The sequence below is a fragment of the Recurvomyces mirabilis genome, assembly GCF_035927965.1.
Source record: "Recurvomyces mirabilis strain CCFEE 5264 chromosome Unknown scaffold_41, whole genome shotgun sequence".
NCBI lineage: Eukaryota > Fungi > Ascomycota > Dothideomycetes > Mycosphaerellales > Teratosphaeriaceae > Recurvomyces > Recurvomyces mirabilis.
Window position 1 is genome coordinate 61,873 of NW_027041975.1, and position 15,405 is coordinate 77,277.

A 15,405-nucleotide genomic window follows, 5' to 3' on the forward strand; every position below is an offset into this window, starting at 1 on the left:
ACCTCACGTGACAGAGCACCTGTTGTGCTCTCTGCGCTCTCCATTGGAGAGCACCACACAGCAACAGAGCACACCTGGATCTCCTATTCATATAGCGATGGCTTCACGTCTAGTAGTTAGGAGCTTCGTGCTCAACCTCAAGTACAGGAGTCAGCGATAGGTTTCACCTACTGCCAACACAACACCTCACTGCCACTTGTCGCCTCAGTCCGTCCACATCCTGATCAACTTCGCGCCCCTTGGCAACACCTTACGACACTTTCGCATCCACGGGGTGTTGTCGGTAGGAAACTGCTCGTTGCTGGTCTGTGCTGCACTCGTCTGCTCCTCCCCGTCAAGACTCTTACCTTGGTCAAGCAGGCCTTCGATTGCGGAGCTCAGCTCGCTTCCCGCTATCTCACTTCCGGTTCTAGACGAGGCTGCTTCGAAATACCGTCTGCCAGGCCCCGCGAATATGGTTTGAACGACTGCCGCTCGCCACTGACGTCCTACTGGCTTGGTCCAGCCATGAGCTTCCCTGCTATGCTCGGACATCTTCCGCTCACTTACACGGTAGAATTGACAACCAGCACATTCCCAGCTTTGGTGCGATAAGAGGCCTTTGATCGGCTTCTGAACTGCATGAGGTTGTTTCATTGCGTCAGGCACCACTAAAGATAAGATGCTACAGTACGTGGCGATGTCTTTCCAGACCAGAAACAGCCAACCGCGATGATGATCTTTTAGGTGGCGTCCTATACCATCGCCAGGAGCAATTGCTTGCTGACAGTCCGCGCAGATTGTGACCCGGAATTTTCGTTGTGCAGAATACGGCTCAAAGCGGTGTTCAGCCGTGGCGGACCAGCCGGTATCATGTTCACACTTCAGAAGTGCAAATCCTTGCTGCTAGAAACAAAGGTAGGGATGTAAATATTGTAGGAGATATCGGTATGCTGTTTGGGGCATGTACAGATCCAAACGATACTAACACGAGACCATCAATATGAGACCGTCTTTCTGACCCCATGGCCCAAGCTTAGAGTACCAATTTAGTGTAAGCCTAACAATATGACACTGTCATGTTGACTGCAATAGTAGGGTAGAGACCCGCTGAAGTACTGACCGTGATGCTCCTCCACCCGCGAATAGCGCTCTCTGACAGCAATTCAGCCTCTTATGACTTCACAAAGAGTGCAGAGGCTTTTGAAAACTTGCTCATATATATCGACCTCTTTAGACGATGTTTGAAAGCCATATACGGCGCCACACAAGACCTTGTTCAAAAAGGTGCCGGGAAAGCCAACCGCTCCACTGGATGCGCAGACGGCGACACCGTGGTATCAATTGTAATGGCTAAGGCGAAATGTTCTCAAAATGCTTCACCATCGCATCGGAGTAATGCGGCAAGCGAAACCAATGTGTGCGGTGTGTATGGAATGGTTGGAGTAGAAGTATCTTGGATTTCTCTCGTGGCACGGGGCGTCTCTCCGCGTACGGAGGTACGTTACTTGTCGATTCGTGGATACTAACGCGGCTGCCACGTTTAATCCCAATATTGCTTTTGCCGGAGGTCAGCCTAGGGGCTACACAGTGTCTCTACGAGCTGAACTACCAGAAAGGCCCCCGCAACGATAAGATTGCGAAACGAGAGCATCGTCAGCAGATCTTTCACGTTCGATCGTACGGTGTGCATAGCAACCATCCGAAGCCCGTCTCCTGCACTTGGCGTATTCCTATAGATTTCTTCCAGACATGCTATCAATCCACGGGTCATCCAGAGCTGGCTTATCTTGTTCTGGAACCTCTTCAACGAAAAATCTTTCAAGTCATGCAAGAAGAACTCACTGGCCAAGAAATGCACGCGAGAATCTTTCATGAGCTCCTCATCATCTTGGAGAAGATTAGCAAAGTGTCAGACCACTGATGCTCCTGTTGTGCTGTATCTTCTACATCCAGTCGATTTGAGATCTCATTTCCATACGTGCCCAGTGTACAGAAGTTGCAACGCCCTGAAATACGATGGTTCTCTTGCCTCTGGGCAAGTCAGCGTTCTGGTGGATGCCTCGGCAAAATCACCCTCGAGAGCCTTTGCGAAGTATTTACTCTGAGTGCACAGGACAATCCGATGTAGCGGAAGGGGCGCCTCCTTCAAGTTGACTGTGGCGTCAGAATAGGATGAGTCCATGAAAAGGCTGTTGTATATTAGCGCGAAGACAGCAGCCTAATACCTGGGATGACAGACTTGGAGAGCTTAGCTGCTAACTGGCCACCAGAATCTTCGCCAGATGATATCGTCCCTTCAGCGAATCCTATTTGAAGACTCTTAGATCTCTTGCCAGACAGTGTGAAGTCTGAGAATGGCTCGAATGAAGGAGGCGAAGACTGTGGTCGAGTGATCTGAGTCACCTGCGAGGCAGCCGCCTATCGCAGTAACCTTGCTATAACGTGCTCGATTTCTCGCTGCTCAGCCAGATTTCTTGCGCGGTCCCGCCGCGATTGTGCTCGCCGTCGCTCAAGCTCCTGCTGTTCAGCTTGGTTTGCTGCACGATCTCGTCGCGATTGTGCTGTTCATCGCACACGTTCTGCTGTGCTGATCATAGGTTGCAGGTTTGAGCAGGAGGCAGGGAACGCAAGAGTTCTGCTCGCGCGATGTTGCATGTCTGGACACTGACCGAGGTGCAGCGATACATCATCACGGCCAATTTGAAATTATGAGCCTTGCTCCCGAGGCGACAGCGGATGTTCCTTCATGCCGCCACGGGAGTCCTTTTCTTGGCAGGCCACAGCCGCAACCAAGCACGGTTCTGCGTTGACCCCAACAGACTGCAAAAATGACCGAGACAACAGCACGAGAAACCCAAGCGCAAAAGGGTAAGGCGCCAGAGAGTGAAACGACCAACAGTGGAGAGCGCGCGGCGGTCCGTGCAAGGCTCGGAACGACGACGCGCTCCGAAGACGTGACGACCGCTGATGCGGGGCTCGGGCTGGAACGTCCTACGTTGTGCACATGACTTTCCCAGAATCCCGGCTCCACTTCGAATAGCTGCTCTCTACGTTGTCAAGGTGAATATACCCAGCTGTCCTCGTGTTCTATCAACCTGTAGTAGATACCACAAGATCCAAACGATGCAATCGCTACTCACGCTGCCGGTCGAGATTCTCGACCGCGTCCTTGATCACGTCGAGCTCGCTGACTGGAAAAGCTTTCGCTGCGCATCACACGAATGCGCGGAACGTGTGACGTCGCCGATCTTTCGAGAGATTGTCATTAACCTGGAGCCGCACGGTTGTGATGGGCTTGCATGCATCGCGCGTAAACCCGAACTTCGCCAACACGTTCAGACAATTCATCTTAAGCGCGGCAACGGCCTGAAGTGCTTTAATGACTACGACGCTTGGCACTCCGCGAATATATACGAATACCGGGCCACTCTAGACGAAAACCCATCATTGCCTTATCCTCAGCATGCCACAACCCTGTCCAAAGTGCAGTGGCGAACGTTCAGCGAGGACCAGCTCCAACAGTTGTATCAGAGGTATAAAAAACGATGAAGAGGCGCGAGATTCGTATGCTGCACGGCTGGCAGCAGCAATATCTTCGACTCTTATGGCGGTCCCGGGAAGGCCCGCTCTCATCACTACACAGGAGAGCCGGCCATCGGATGCTCGACTCGTACTTAGTGTCTTCACAACCAGTATCAACCCACTAAATGCCGTTCGGAACCTTAAATATAATCCCGCATTTGAAGATGAGAAGCACTGGGGTCAGCGCTGGAGAAAAATCGAATTCCATCCTGAAGGACTTGTGAACTGGGGAAGCTTCGGCGTTGACCCTACCATCGACGCCCTCCAGCTTTATATCGTCCTGCGTGCTGTACTGCGAGCACCAAATCGCTTGCAAGCTGTCGAGCTATTCACCCGCGGCCATGCGTTCTGGAGTCCGGCACATCTTCGATCGCTTCTCGACTGGACAACCACACCCTCACCACATTCCTATCCATACAACTCGCACATGAATGAGTGGCTGGAAGGTTGGATAGACGACATTGGTGGACCACTTCGGGTCATACAATACAGCGAGGCACTAACGCGAGATCTTGTCAGGATTGAACGTGGTCTTGCTCGCCTATCTCGCGTGGAGCTTCGGGTGGACACTATCTGGTCCGAGGAACCCGGGGAGATTGAGACGATTGCTCAGGCCATATCGCACATGCTGGGTGAAGCAACCAATCTGCACCATCTGGTGCTCGTCTTCCGAGACCATGCCATTAGTGACGAGTGTGGCGAGTATACATTCTTCGATCATATCCTAGCGCAACGCGCGCCATGCCAAGAAACGGTGCAGCAGAGCATGAGGGTCTCTTCGTCATTACTGTCAAGAGTGTTCCATCTGAAGTCTCTGCGTCATCTCCATCTGTCCTTCGCCGTCGTCGCCGACCACTTACGGGCCTTGATTCGAGATTTGACGCAGCTTCGACACCTTGAACTTCGATACGTCGCTCTGTGGTCGCGCGAAGATTGTTGGGAAGACATCTTGCAGCACATCGCACACAGCTGCAATCTCGAGCATCTCGGCCTGCGGGCGTTGGAAGACATACATGCGGGACAACCGCGACTTATCCTTTGCCCCGAGGCTTCGATATGGCAAACGGACGCCGTCAACGTAGCCACTTATGCGGAGTATGAGGATGCCATTATATGCTTTGCCATGCGGAAGTCAGAGTCACTCCCTGTCCTTCAGCCAGACGAATTCTTGCAGCGCAAGCGCGCTCACTTCCGTTCCTGATTCGGCCTGGGCCACGTCTGTTAGAGACTTGTATCAGACACTGATCGACCGTCATCGATGGACGCGACGCCGTTGGCAAAGACGGTGACTGTGTTTGACTAGCACTAATGCGCAAAGATGCTGGACAGTGCTAACATCATAAGCACTGTGGTATGTCGTCGCTAGACGATTACTTGTCTTGGGTGGAGAGATACCTCTTTTGACACGACTGCCGGTTGCTCATTGCGCTCTTCTCAAATATTAATCGAGCTCCATTGTAAAGGAGGTACGGCCGTGAAGAAAACTTGGGAACGCACTCTTTGGCGAACGCACATCGCCTTGCTTCTGGAAATCTACCACTCGTCATACTAATGCAGGAGCCATGCGACATTGCTGACGTTGTGCCAAGTGAAATGATGCTAGAGACTGCCAGAGGGAAGTGCGAGCAAAATCAACGTAAGGTCGCCATTCCGGCTCTCCAAGAAGTTCAATATATCATCCATGCCGCATAGCATGGGGAAATCGGATTAGAAGATGTTACTTTACTTGACATCAACATGCCTTGTCCTTCCTCGCTTCAAGGAAGAAGTGATTCCACCGATGGTGATCTGACTGAGGCGGAGGGATTGTTTTTACTGATTATCAGACTTAGCAGACCCAAGGTTGTGTCGATCCTGACCTGTGCAGCGCGTTAGTCTGTGGTCAAGGGTATCAGATTGTTCTCAAAGAAGCAGCATCGACGAAGCGTAAATCTCTCGGTACGGGAGTGCCTGTCACACATTTTCGGTCATCAAAGGCTTCTATCCCAGTATTTTCCTGAGACGAAACTCCGTTGATCAAAGACTCTGGGGCGACATTGGAATTTGCTGTGCTAAGCGAATGCTTCACATGTGCTTCCATAATGCCATCCTTGAGTTTAAGAATGAGAGATATTGGGACGGGGTTGAAGACGTCGAGCGGAATAGGACAGGTCTAAGGTCGTCTGCTCCCTCGTCCAGACAGAGTCAGGCTTTATCGGACTGTGGAAGGACTCTCACCGCTGCTGCCTGGCATACAGCCATGATATGATCTATTGGAGCAGCTTGTACTCTCCAAAACATAGAATCAACGGCTTTCACGCTATTCGTCGATTCGCTTCTCATGATGCCTTTGAGGTGCTGACGACAGTGAGCCTGGACGACAATGGACCAGGTCGCTGGTGGCATTATTTCGGAAAGTGGTGACATTCGGTGCTGTGTGATTGTGGAAGTGGATGGAGCACGAGAATATTCAGAGGGAGAGAAAGCTAGGGCTCTTCAGCAGAATTCATACTTCGTGGAGTACCGTCCTGTATTCTATGACAGCGGTCCGACTCATTCGCGAGCACTCCATCACTTATCGCCGTCCAGGACCTCGAAAAATCAAGTCGCCAGCAGCTCGTCCGAGATGGCGGCTGTCCACTGTGCTCGGTTCAAGAGCTCTCTCCTATTCTTGCCGCTCCGACGGCTAGATATCAAGCGATCCGGGCATGGCTCAACGGCGAACCCTGACTCGTCCATATTGTATCGGCGTTCGGGCGGATACTGATGTTGGAGATAGAGCTCAGTCGTTTGCCTCGAAATACTTCTTGATCACCTCGAGATGCGCAATATGATGCCAAGCCCCTTTGATTTGCGCGTCCAACCTTCTTGAATCTCGGGATATCGAGTCCGAAAGCAATCGAGCCACCTCTTACCAATTAGTCGCCGTGGAGATGGAGTAGGCAGGGTCCTCCAGAGGCAGAGCCGGTAGCGCCTGATCTCTTCGGCCATGTCAGTCGCTAATGCCGGGAAAGCTGGAAATCCAGCGCTTGTCAATCGCGAAAGCCATCGCACAAGTGTCCTTTCTTCGGCGCGTGAGAGTACTTGTGTGGATTCGTGAGCGGAAGATCTCGAAGCTCGTCCAGACATGCGGTCTGATAGCGTCGACTTCGGGACACTCCACGCAACCGCACACGCCTGGACCGAGGAGAATCTATTTGTTTTTGAGTTGTGAATGGCTTTCTGCATTCAAGACTGAGTGAGAGGACGCGTTCAAATCGCGTATTGACGCGTCCATTGTCAACAAAACACGGTTTTCAAGGTGAAGCACGGAAATTCGTGTCCGACTTCGCGGGGTGTCCGACTCCCCCATCATCTACGTTAGGCCCCAAGATCGTATGTCTAGATAGAGACGACTCTAAACGAAGATACAGTCGTACCATACTACGTCTTGTATGAAGCTTTAGCATAGGCTTTGGTCTGTTTGGTCGGTTGTAGGAGATAATTTTTGACGTAAAGTGAGAGGCTGTGGTGCAGCCATCATGAGGAATCCCAGTCCCTCCACGTGCGGGGTAGGCTAGCGTGCCAAGACCGCTTCTTTAGTCTTGTTGCTTCTTCAGACTTGGTGCTTCCTCGACCTTCAGCACCTTTTTTCCTGACAGACATGTAACCATCATGGTCACATGTACAAGAGCGCTTTGCTATGGCTCTATCAGTTGCCTTTGTGGAGGCCTCCGATCTCAGAAGCGCAAACGGCAATGTACGGAGGATGATTTGCCGTCCCTCAAAACCATCAAAACTTCGGCCAAACGCGCACGCCATACGGCCGTTCGGTCTGCCGAGAAGAGTCTCCCTACCCCGAGCATGTCTACTACAACGTCGCGGGGCAAATCACCTCCATTACTCTCTCGAGACTACACGTATAGCCAATCCAGCACACGCGCACTCACACATTCGAACCGACTCGACAAAGAATCGCAACTTGGAGTCAACAATGCTCGGGATCAGTGCAGCTTGGGGAATCGGCAGGCAACAGATGAACACTGCATCGTCGAAGTCCCGCCAACACATGGGCATCTTGAGGCTTGCGCATACAAGAGCAAAGGAACTGTCGCGTTGGGCCACTCCATTCCTCCACCTACAGACCCGTGTACTCCGGTGGAATACGTGTTACACTCTTCTTATGATCCCGACTTTTTTGGAAATTTCGAACGGGCCTACAAAGTCTCTCAGTACAGAGATACGCTTCGGGAGCACAAGTATGGAGGTTGTGTTGCCACAGAATTTAAGCGAGGCTTTACGCCCGAGGAGGCTAGGGATAGATGGGAAGCTTTGGCAAGACAGAATAAGGCAGATGCGGATGCATCGAGCGATTCCGAGTAAGAGACTTTGCCCGTGGGGCAGTGGGCATTTCTTTTGGAACGCGTCATATTGCATCCAGGAGTCCTGAGGCTGTACGGGACTTTTTCCGCGCCGCATATGCAGATGCAGATGCAGTAGCTTGTGATGCGACGTGACTCTGCGGCATTCGTTCCTATTGGTGCAAGCTCGCTCCAACAGAAGCTTGCCACATTTAGCTCTTCCGCTATTAGTGCATGTACAAGTTCATGTACAAGATATTGCCGTTCTGCTGTTCATTGTGTACAAGAACCATCATCAAGCCCTGACAACTATGCTGTCCTTGGATAGTTCCTGCGCACGCTTGCCCTTGGATTTCGCCAGCTTGACCCCTGCAGACAGGAGTACTGCTCTAGGCGCCCAAATGATGCTCGACAATGTCCAGGATCAACCATACAATTCGAATCACCACAAAAAGTTCGTGCGGTCACAAATTGGCGGTCTCGCGGCCCCAAAAAGTCCCACCTTTGTAGCAGAGTCTAGTGAGCTAACAGACGGGAACACTACTGAGGCAGACCTATCCGATGACGAAGAGGCCTTTACGGTCACTGCTTGCTACGTGCTTAGTCTTGAGAAGACTAGACTACCTCTCTCCCCGGAAGTTGGCTACTGGTTTGGGTATGGCGACTGTGATCGTTATGGCAGCACCGGCGGAGTCGATATCGCAATTATGCCCGCTAATTTCGAGAATATTGCCACTACAGCTTCAGCACCCGTCTATGCCCGACATGGCTTTTTTGCATTCGATCCTACACACGGTTCATTCTGGCTTCACGCTCGGCACAAAGGCATCCGAGTGGACGATCATCCGATCGCCGCTAAGACGAGAATACTTCTTGGGAGGCGTATGCGCATCTCAATCGGACCTCATCGATTTATCTTCGAATACAAGGTCTCAGACGAGGCAATCTTCCAAGATGCCCTGCGAGCCTTTTTCGCAGAAGATCATAGCCAAGTGCACTTGAATGAAGAAACATCAGCTACACCGTCGACGAGCGATGTTCGTATTGATGATTGGGTCCTCCACGGAGTAGTTGGGTCATCAATGAGATCTGTGATTCATGCCGCTTCTAACGTCAGATCTGGAGAGGTCGTTGCTGTGAAAAGACTCCGCTTCGGCTCATCCCAAGGCATGGCGGAGAGAGAGGTGGAGGTATACAATGATATCCTCGAGAGCGTCCGCGACAATAGATACAACGCATACGTCATGCAGGCACGATCTGTGCTATCCGCTGAGAGGCCATACAATTCGACCAAGGAGGTTTACCTCTTGTGGAAGCCACTTGCGCGCATGGGAGACTTTTCGGCGTTTGGAACGAACGGACGATGGAGGGAATTGTCTCGAGACATCAGAATAGTACTGTTTGTTCAGGTTGCATTGGGACTATCTGCTCTCCATGATGCCGGGTGGATCCACAGAGATCTAAAACCTCCCAATCTTGGAATTGTCGAGCTTGGGGAGAATCCAAGGGCCGTCATTATCGACCAAGGCGGAGCTTGTCGCCAGAAATCCAAGGGTCATGTTCCGAAGATAAAGGTGTGCGGGACAGTCGGCTACCTTGCGCCAGAGCTCGAAAGCGATGCCATTGTACCTTGCTATGGTATGGAGGTTGACATATGGTCCTTGGGTGTAGTAGCTTATTATCTTTTCGTTGAAAGTTGCCTTCCGTGGAGTCTTGACTACAACATGTTCGTGCCATCACGGAACGCCCTGGAACCGTCACTGCATCTCTTTCGACAGGCTCGTTCCGAACTTCTCTCTCAGCCTATGCTCTCCCTCGAAAGGCTTATCGGCGACATGCTGACGGAGGACCCACGTAAACGTCCCGGCATCCAAGATGTCCTGGCACATGCTGCACTACGACATGTGCGCGTGGGCGTGGACGCCAGACTAGAAGCTACTAAGCATACAGGGCAGAAGCGGGGGCAAGGAGCGCTTTACCACGAGATGTCTGATCAGCGACGTGTTGCGCATCATCCACGCCAGATAGGTATGTAATTCAACCTGAGGGACAGAGAGGGGACTTTAGTCCTTAGTTTTGAATAGAAAAGCAGGCTTTGGAGACCGACCAAGTAACCAAGGACGAGAATGACGATACGAAAGGTGGCCTCGATCAGTCTCTGCGGGAAGATACAAAGAGCACGGCAGGGCCGTTCAGTCTTAGTAGACTGTCATTACCATAGCTTGGTCAGCATTTTTTGGTTGTCACTATATGTGCAGCAATAGAACAAGGGCATCCAGTACGCCAACCCTGATCGGTTGAGATGTTTCCTGATATCTCGATTAACTTATAAGCTTCTCCATAAACAATGTTGACTGTTGGGACCTGTGCTTAAGTTGTAGTGTGCGCTCATGTACCGTCCAGCCCTTGAACACTAATGCAGTGAAAGACAACTTGTACTCTCACTTATCCGGCATGCAACACTCGGTACGGTGATTACAGAGAATAGACTCGTCAGAAGTCATCAGTTCCAACCAGTACACCGAACAGTTTAGATCACATCTTGATAGGTCAGATCATGACGTCAGCAGATCAGATCAGATCAATGCTTTGGGCCGTAGATTTAGATCAGATCGAGGACTGTAGATATCTGTGCCATCTGTAGATTGCGGTCAAGCTTAGTCCTGAATTTCAGACGTCATGATTGGTGATTGACCAACCGGCATCGAGACGCGCCTTGTCGTTCCCCATAGTTATTGCTGGACCTGACTGGGAGCACTCACTTATACTATCCATCAATCTAATGTCACAGCTACTCACTCCCAGCTCTCGTGATATTTCGACGCCACCGCCTCATATTGCCTCCCTTCGTTGTCGATCCATCTCCATCGCCGAGCAAGTTGAGGCATTTGACCCTGCTAGACAGAGGCTTGTTGTCGACGACCCTCCTCGTCTTGTAATTAAAGGCAAGAAATATGTGCTCGAGAAGTGGTCGTGCCGACCAGCTGATGCGAAGCGCTATTCTTGGGTGGGCGATGATGGATTGTACCTCGTTGAGATGGATGGGAATTGCTCCAGGTGGGATCGAAAAGGACGCCCGAGCCCAACGACTTCGACGACTCTCTGGCACTGGCATCCTTACGTATTCAGTCGCCCACGGTAGACGAGTATGATCGTTTCAAACCTCTGAAGCCCGTCAGAGATGCTTTCCTGAAGCCTCTGGAGTTGTGGCGTGACCGTCTTGATCAGTATCCAGCGATGTCACAGATGGCTATGGACTTCTTCTCCGTGCCTGCAATGTCTGCCGAATGTGAAAGGGTGTTCAGTCTTGCCATGATGGTCCTCACGACACAGCGACAGAGTATGACAGACTTCACCCTCGAATATCTGGTCTGTCTCAAGTTTTGGTGGAAGACAGAGGCTGTCGACAACTCAGGTGCTGAGATAGTGTGTGGCTGACAAGAATGGTAGTGGCTTCATCACTGACAGGATGGCGGATATGTCTTGGCCGATCTGTAGATATCTATAGATAGGTCAGATCAGATCAGATGATGCTCTGCTGACCCCAGATCACATCAGATTCAAAGAGTGATCTGATATGATCTGGCCTCTTCGGAGCGCTGGTCTAGACTGTTGTCAATGTCCGCAACAGAAGCCTTCATCGTGGTGAACTCTTGGTTCGATAGCTCACTTTTAGCAACATAAATCGACATTTCGGTTGCTCCCACACTGCGATTCGCCATATTACTTCGAAGCTCGATCATCTTCGCAATGTTCCAGTAGATCGTGCTTTTCTCCTCGGCCTCCCACATTTCTGACTGGTCCTTCTTTGCAGAGCAGATGCGAGTGCTTCGACTGCACTTTATGAGTCCGCCTGCCATCAACGGTACGCGTCCTAGCCACTGTCCATGCCATTACAATTGAAATCGTTCTTTGACTCGAGTTGAGGGAACTTTGACGAAGAGACTATCCTTCTAAGCAATAAGCAGGACGCCAGTCTCGTCGCCACGTGACGTTTGCCAAGGTGGCGCCCCCGACTTCGGAGATCTCCACGATTGGCGTGAACTATATTGATAACACAGGTGGGTCATGAAGATGTGGTCGAAGAAGCTACCCCGCATTCGCATCCCCATATGTTCAGCTACACCATCTACGAGATCTTGGGCCACCGAATACTGTGATTCAGAAAATGTTGACCTATCATCCTCACCCCGCTAAGCCCCTGCCATATCCAAAGCTGCTGGCTAATCTGGTGCTCCCGAGCCCTGCCTGTTTGCCAAGTGCGCAGCATGTGACTTGCGTGGCTGATACTCGACGCTTTGGCTGCGAATAAGGCTTTCAGTCCCGGGAAATCGAGTTCCAGTGCGCACTCGCCTCAGGATGCCATGATCTCGTTGTTGTGCTAGAACAGCCATCAAAGTACTTTTGTTGTGCCTCTTCCCAGCCTCGATATCCCTGACGACGTTTCCTTCGCCAATGCCCTAGACGAAGGACGACCTCCTGGCACCGGTCCCAATTAACACAGACGCACAGATGTAGCATTAGAGCACGGCCGCTGTGGGGGGTGAACGAACATGTACAAATCCGGCCAGGCACAAGGTGGAGGCGCAGGTATCCTGGAAAGACTTGTCCCTTGCATCCGAGGTGTTTGCCAAAGCGACCCCACGAACAGACAGCAAAGATGACAGGACCATTCCACTGCTGCAAGACAATTTCGGAGCAATGGAGATCCTGTTGAATATTATCCACGGCCCGAACAAGGAAAGTTCCACGGCACGTGGATGTGCAAATCCTCAAATACGTACGTCGTTGGCCTTGTAGACAAATATGAGTTTCATGAGGCTGCTGAGATGTTCACAGACATATGGTTTGATTCTCTTCGGCCTGCAATACTCAAGGGTCAGCGCCAGGATCTGATAACTGGTATTGTTATCTGCTCAGTGCTCAGAAAGCCTTTGGAGTATGTTAGCTTGACTAGGAGGGCCATCTGGGAGACCGATTGCGAACTCGAAGATGATGATGGGCTCGCTCCCTACTGGACCATTGGTGAGTACCTCCACCGAACAGTAAGATCCTATTTCTGAATCGAGCAGAGGATATGAAGTCACGTCGGCAAGCTATCTTAGGAGAAGTCCCTGACACGCTTTCTGGATTGCTTGGCCGCTAAAACGGTACGCAGCGAGTGTGCCATCAAGATACAAACTGTAACCCGCTTGCGCTTGGAAAACTCATAATGGGTCTGACAAAGATTGGTCTTCATCCGAATCCGGAACCTTCGATCATCAAATTGCCGCTAAAAGCTCTCTTCTCATCACTTAATCTCGTTGAGCTTTCATCGCTGTGTGATAAATATTCTAGCAAGAGCAGACGCAGCCCATACTATTGGGACACGGATGTAAGCAACTCGCATATGGACGAAGAGTTGAAAAGTTCACTTTGCAAAATTGAACAAGACATTCACGGATTAGAACTGGGGCTGGATGCTTAGCTGTGGGGGCGTGAAGGTTCAAGTTGCGTTTCAGGACTCTCCAAATAGGCGCGATGTGGCAAGGTAATTGGTGCATTAGGCGCTATACGTAGACACGCTGAGATGCTGTGAGCGTTACAGCACGGCTGATCATGTCAAAACCAAGTTCGATATATCTGGCGCAGCTCAAGTTGGCGACCTCGTTCAACAGCTGGCCTGGAGCATACCAGGACACAATGTCCAAGCGAGAGTTTCGATCCATGGAGTCTGCAGGCATTATTCTACTCGGTGCATGCACAGAGAGCAACTGGGGGGAGGGAAAAAGATATAGATTGATCCAAGATGCCTCTACGACTCCATAAGCAACGCTACCTGGATGTGACGCTGTTCTCAGAAGAGCTTAGCGCTCAGATTTCAGCTTCAAATCAGATGACTACACCAATTATGGTTAGTTGCAACTTTCCGTTCGCAGTTTGTCGAGCATAGAGCAAGGTGGATAATTTTGGTATAACCCTGACAATATGACACTTTCATGTTGACAAGAATACTTCAGCAGATCTTTGTTCCTCTATAGATAGAAGCAGCTACCTTTTCTGCGACTGTCATCATTCCTGTCCCTTGTAGCGAGAGGCACTGCATGACACAAGATGCTGCTATAAACTTTACTACGGAGCCAGACCCAATGTCTTCAAAGGACTAACAATCCATTGGGAGAAGCGGTCATATGTGCATATAAGACATCAAAACATAAGCCGACAGGATCGCCAGGAACCTGCCGAAGCTACATAATCGTCGAATTGAAGCATATGCACTGTCCAACGCGATCCTTCATGCTTCCATCGCAGACTGCCAAGCCTTGACAGTGACCAGGAGTTCTGGGTAAGCATCCTCACCAAGCGTATTCAATCTCCTTATCATGTTGCGAAATGCCGCCTCGGGACTTGTCCGAACCATTTGGCGACTGAGATCCGGTTCACCGGCGCGGGGATTGATGTGCTTGATCCAGACGCGCTGAACCCTAGACCCGCAATGACTGTTAGGTCGCTGGTTGTCGATTGCTACGAACATGTCTTCGCCTGTCTGACAGTTGGTCAAGTCTGTAAAGCTCCGAAATTCTCCTAGTACTGCCCAGTCGATTTCTAGGTCCGCTCGATTGAGGATGGTGTTCATGTTCGTGTTCGTATCTGGAGGTGCTGTGTCCAGGTGAAGCGACTGTGAAGATGGTACAGCAGTCTCTGCTGTAGAATTGTACACCTGTGGCTGGTCTTGAGTAGATATACCGGAATGTGGTAGAGGTACTCCGGTCTGGGGCTGTATATGGACATTGGTATCAGCCCGAGACGTGATTAGGCTCGGCTCTCCTTGTTTAGACCTATCGGACTGATCTGCAGGGGTCAATTTCTCTGACAGCGCTCGTGCTGTATACTTCCCAACAGTGATATTGTCATTCAGGACAATGTCTTGCTCAGAAGCTTCTTGTCGAGAGCCTGGATATCCGAGCGGCTGACTGTCATGAGATGGAGTGGACGGAGCGGGAGCACGCGAGCTACTGGCAGGAGCGAAAGCACCTGTTGTATTCTCAGCTCCATTGTGGTCACCAAGCTTGCGTAACTCTTTGGATTGACTCAGGGAGGGAATCTTTGAGAACTTGCTGAGCTGCGCCGGCGTCAGCTTTAGCCTTATCATCCAACGCGGTTCGTAGGCCCCGCTTACGTCCACCTTCGTCTTCTGCTTCTTTGTCGAGCCAGACAGGTTTTGAGACTGCGCCCTTTTGGCATGCAACGCGTCCTTCACGGCTGCTCTGGTAGAGCTGCCGTGGTCACTGAGATCCGTAGGATCGACAGTCTCATAAGGAGCACCATAATCGCGCATAGTCTCATCGTTCCATTGGGAAGCCACCGAAGATCTTGCACCCGACCTGGACATTGATGAGGCAGGGTCCTTGAAGCATGGTGCCCTTCTTGGACAAAATGTTTGGTGATTTCTGGGCCGGTAATCATACTCAGCGGCATGATTATCGTTGCCCGCTTCTCCGTCCAGATCGTTGTGGCAGTGGTCGAAGAACGGCTTTTCGTC

The 15,405-nt window shown here is 51.1% G+C and overlaps 3 protein-coding genes across 3 annotated transcripts; 2 read left to right on the plus strand and 1 right to left on the minus strand.

The window, feature by feature from the left end:
- Positions 1-3,586: 3,586 nt before the first annotated feature.
- Positions 3,587-4,765, plus strand: LTS14_010379 (uncharacterized protein; the record flags this gene model as incomplete). The annotated part of the gene is made up of 1 exon (XM_064843055.1): positions 3,587-4,765. One exon carries the CDS (start codon positions 3,587-3,589, stop codon positions 4,763-4,765), a length of 1,179 nt encoding a protein of 392 aa, XP_064689359.1.
- A 3,429-nt stretch (positions 4,766-8,194) lies between these two features.
- On the plus strand, positions 8,195-10,104 carry LTS14_010380 (uncharacterized protein; the record flags this gene model as incomplete). Its single annotated transcript, XM_064843056.1, has 2 exons — positions 8,195-9,911; positions 9,968-10,104. 2 exons carry the CDS (start codon positions 8,195-8,197, stop codon positions 10,102-10,104), a joined length of 1,854 nt encoding a protein of 617 aa, XP_064689360.1.
- A 4,053-nt stretch (positions 10,105-14,157) lies between these two features.
- Positions 14,158-15,255, minus strand: LTS14_010381 (uncharacterized protein; the record flags this gene model as incomplete). Its single annotated transcript, XM_064843057.1, has 2 exons — positions 14,158-14,985; positions 15,043-15,255. 2 exons carry the CDS (start codon positions 15,253-15,255, stop codon positions 14,158-14,160), a joined length of 1,041 nt encoding a protein of 346 aa, XP_064689361.1.
- Between the last annotated feature and the right edge of the window lie 150 nt (positions 15,256-15,405).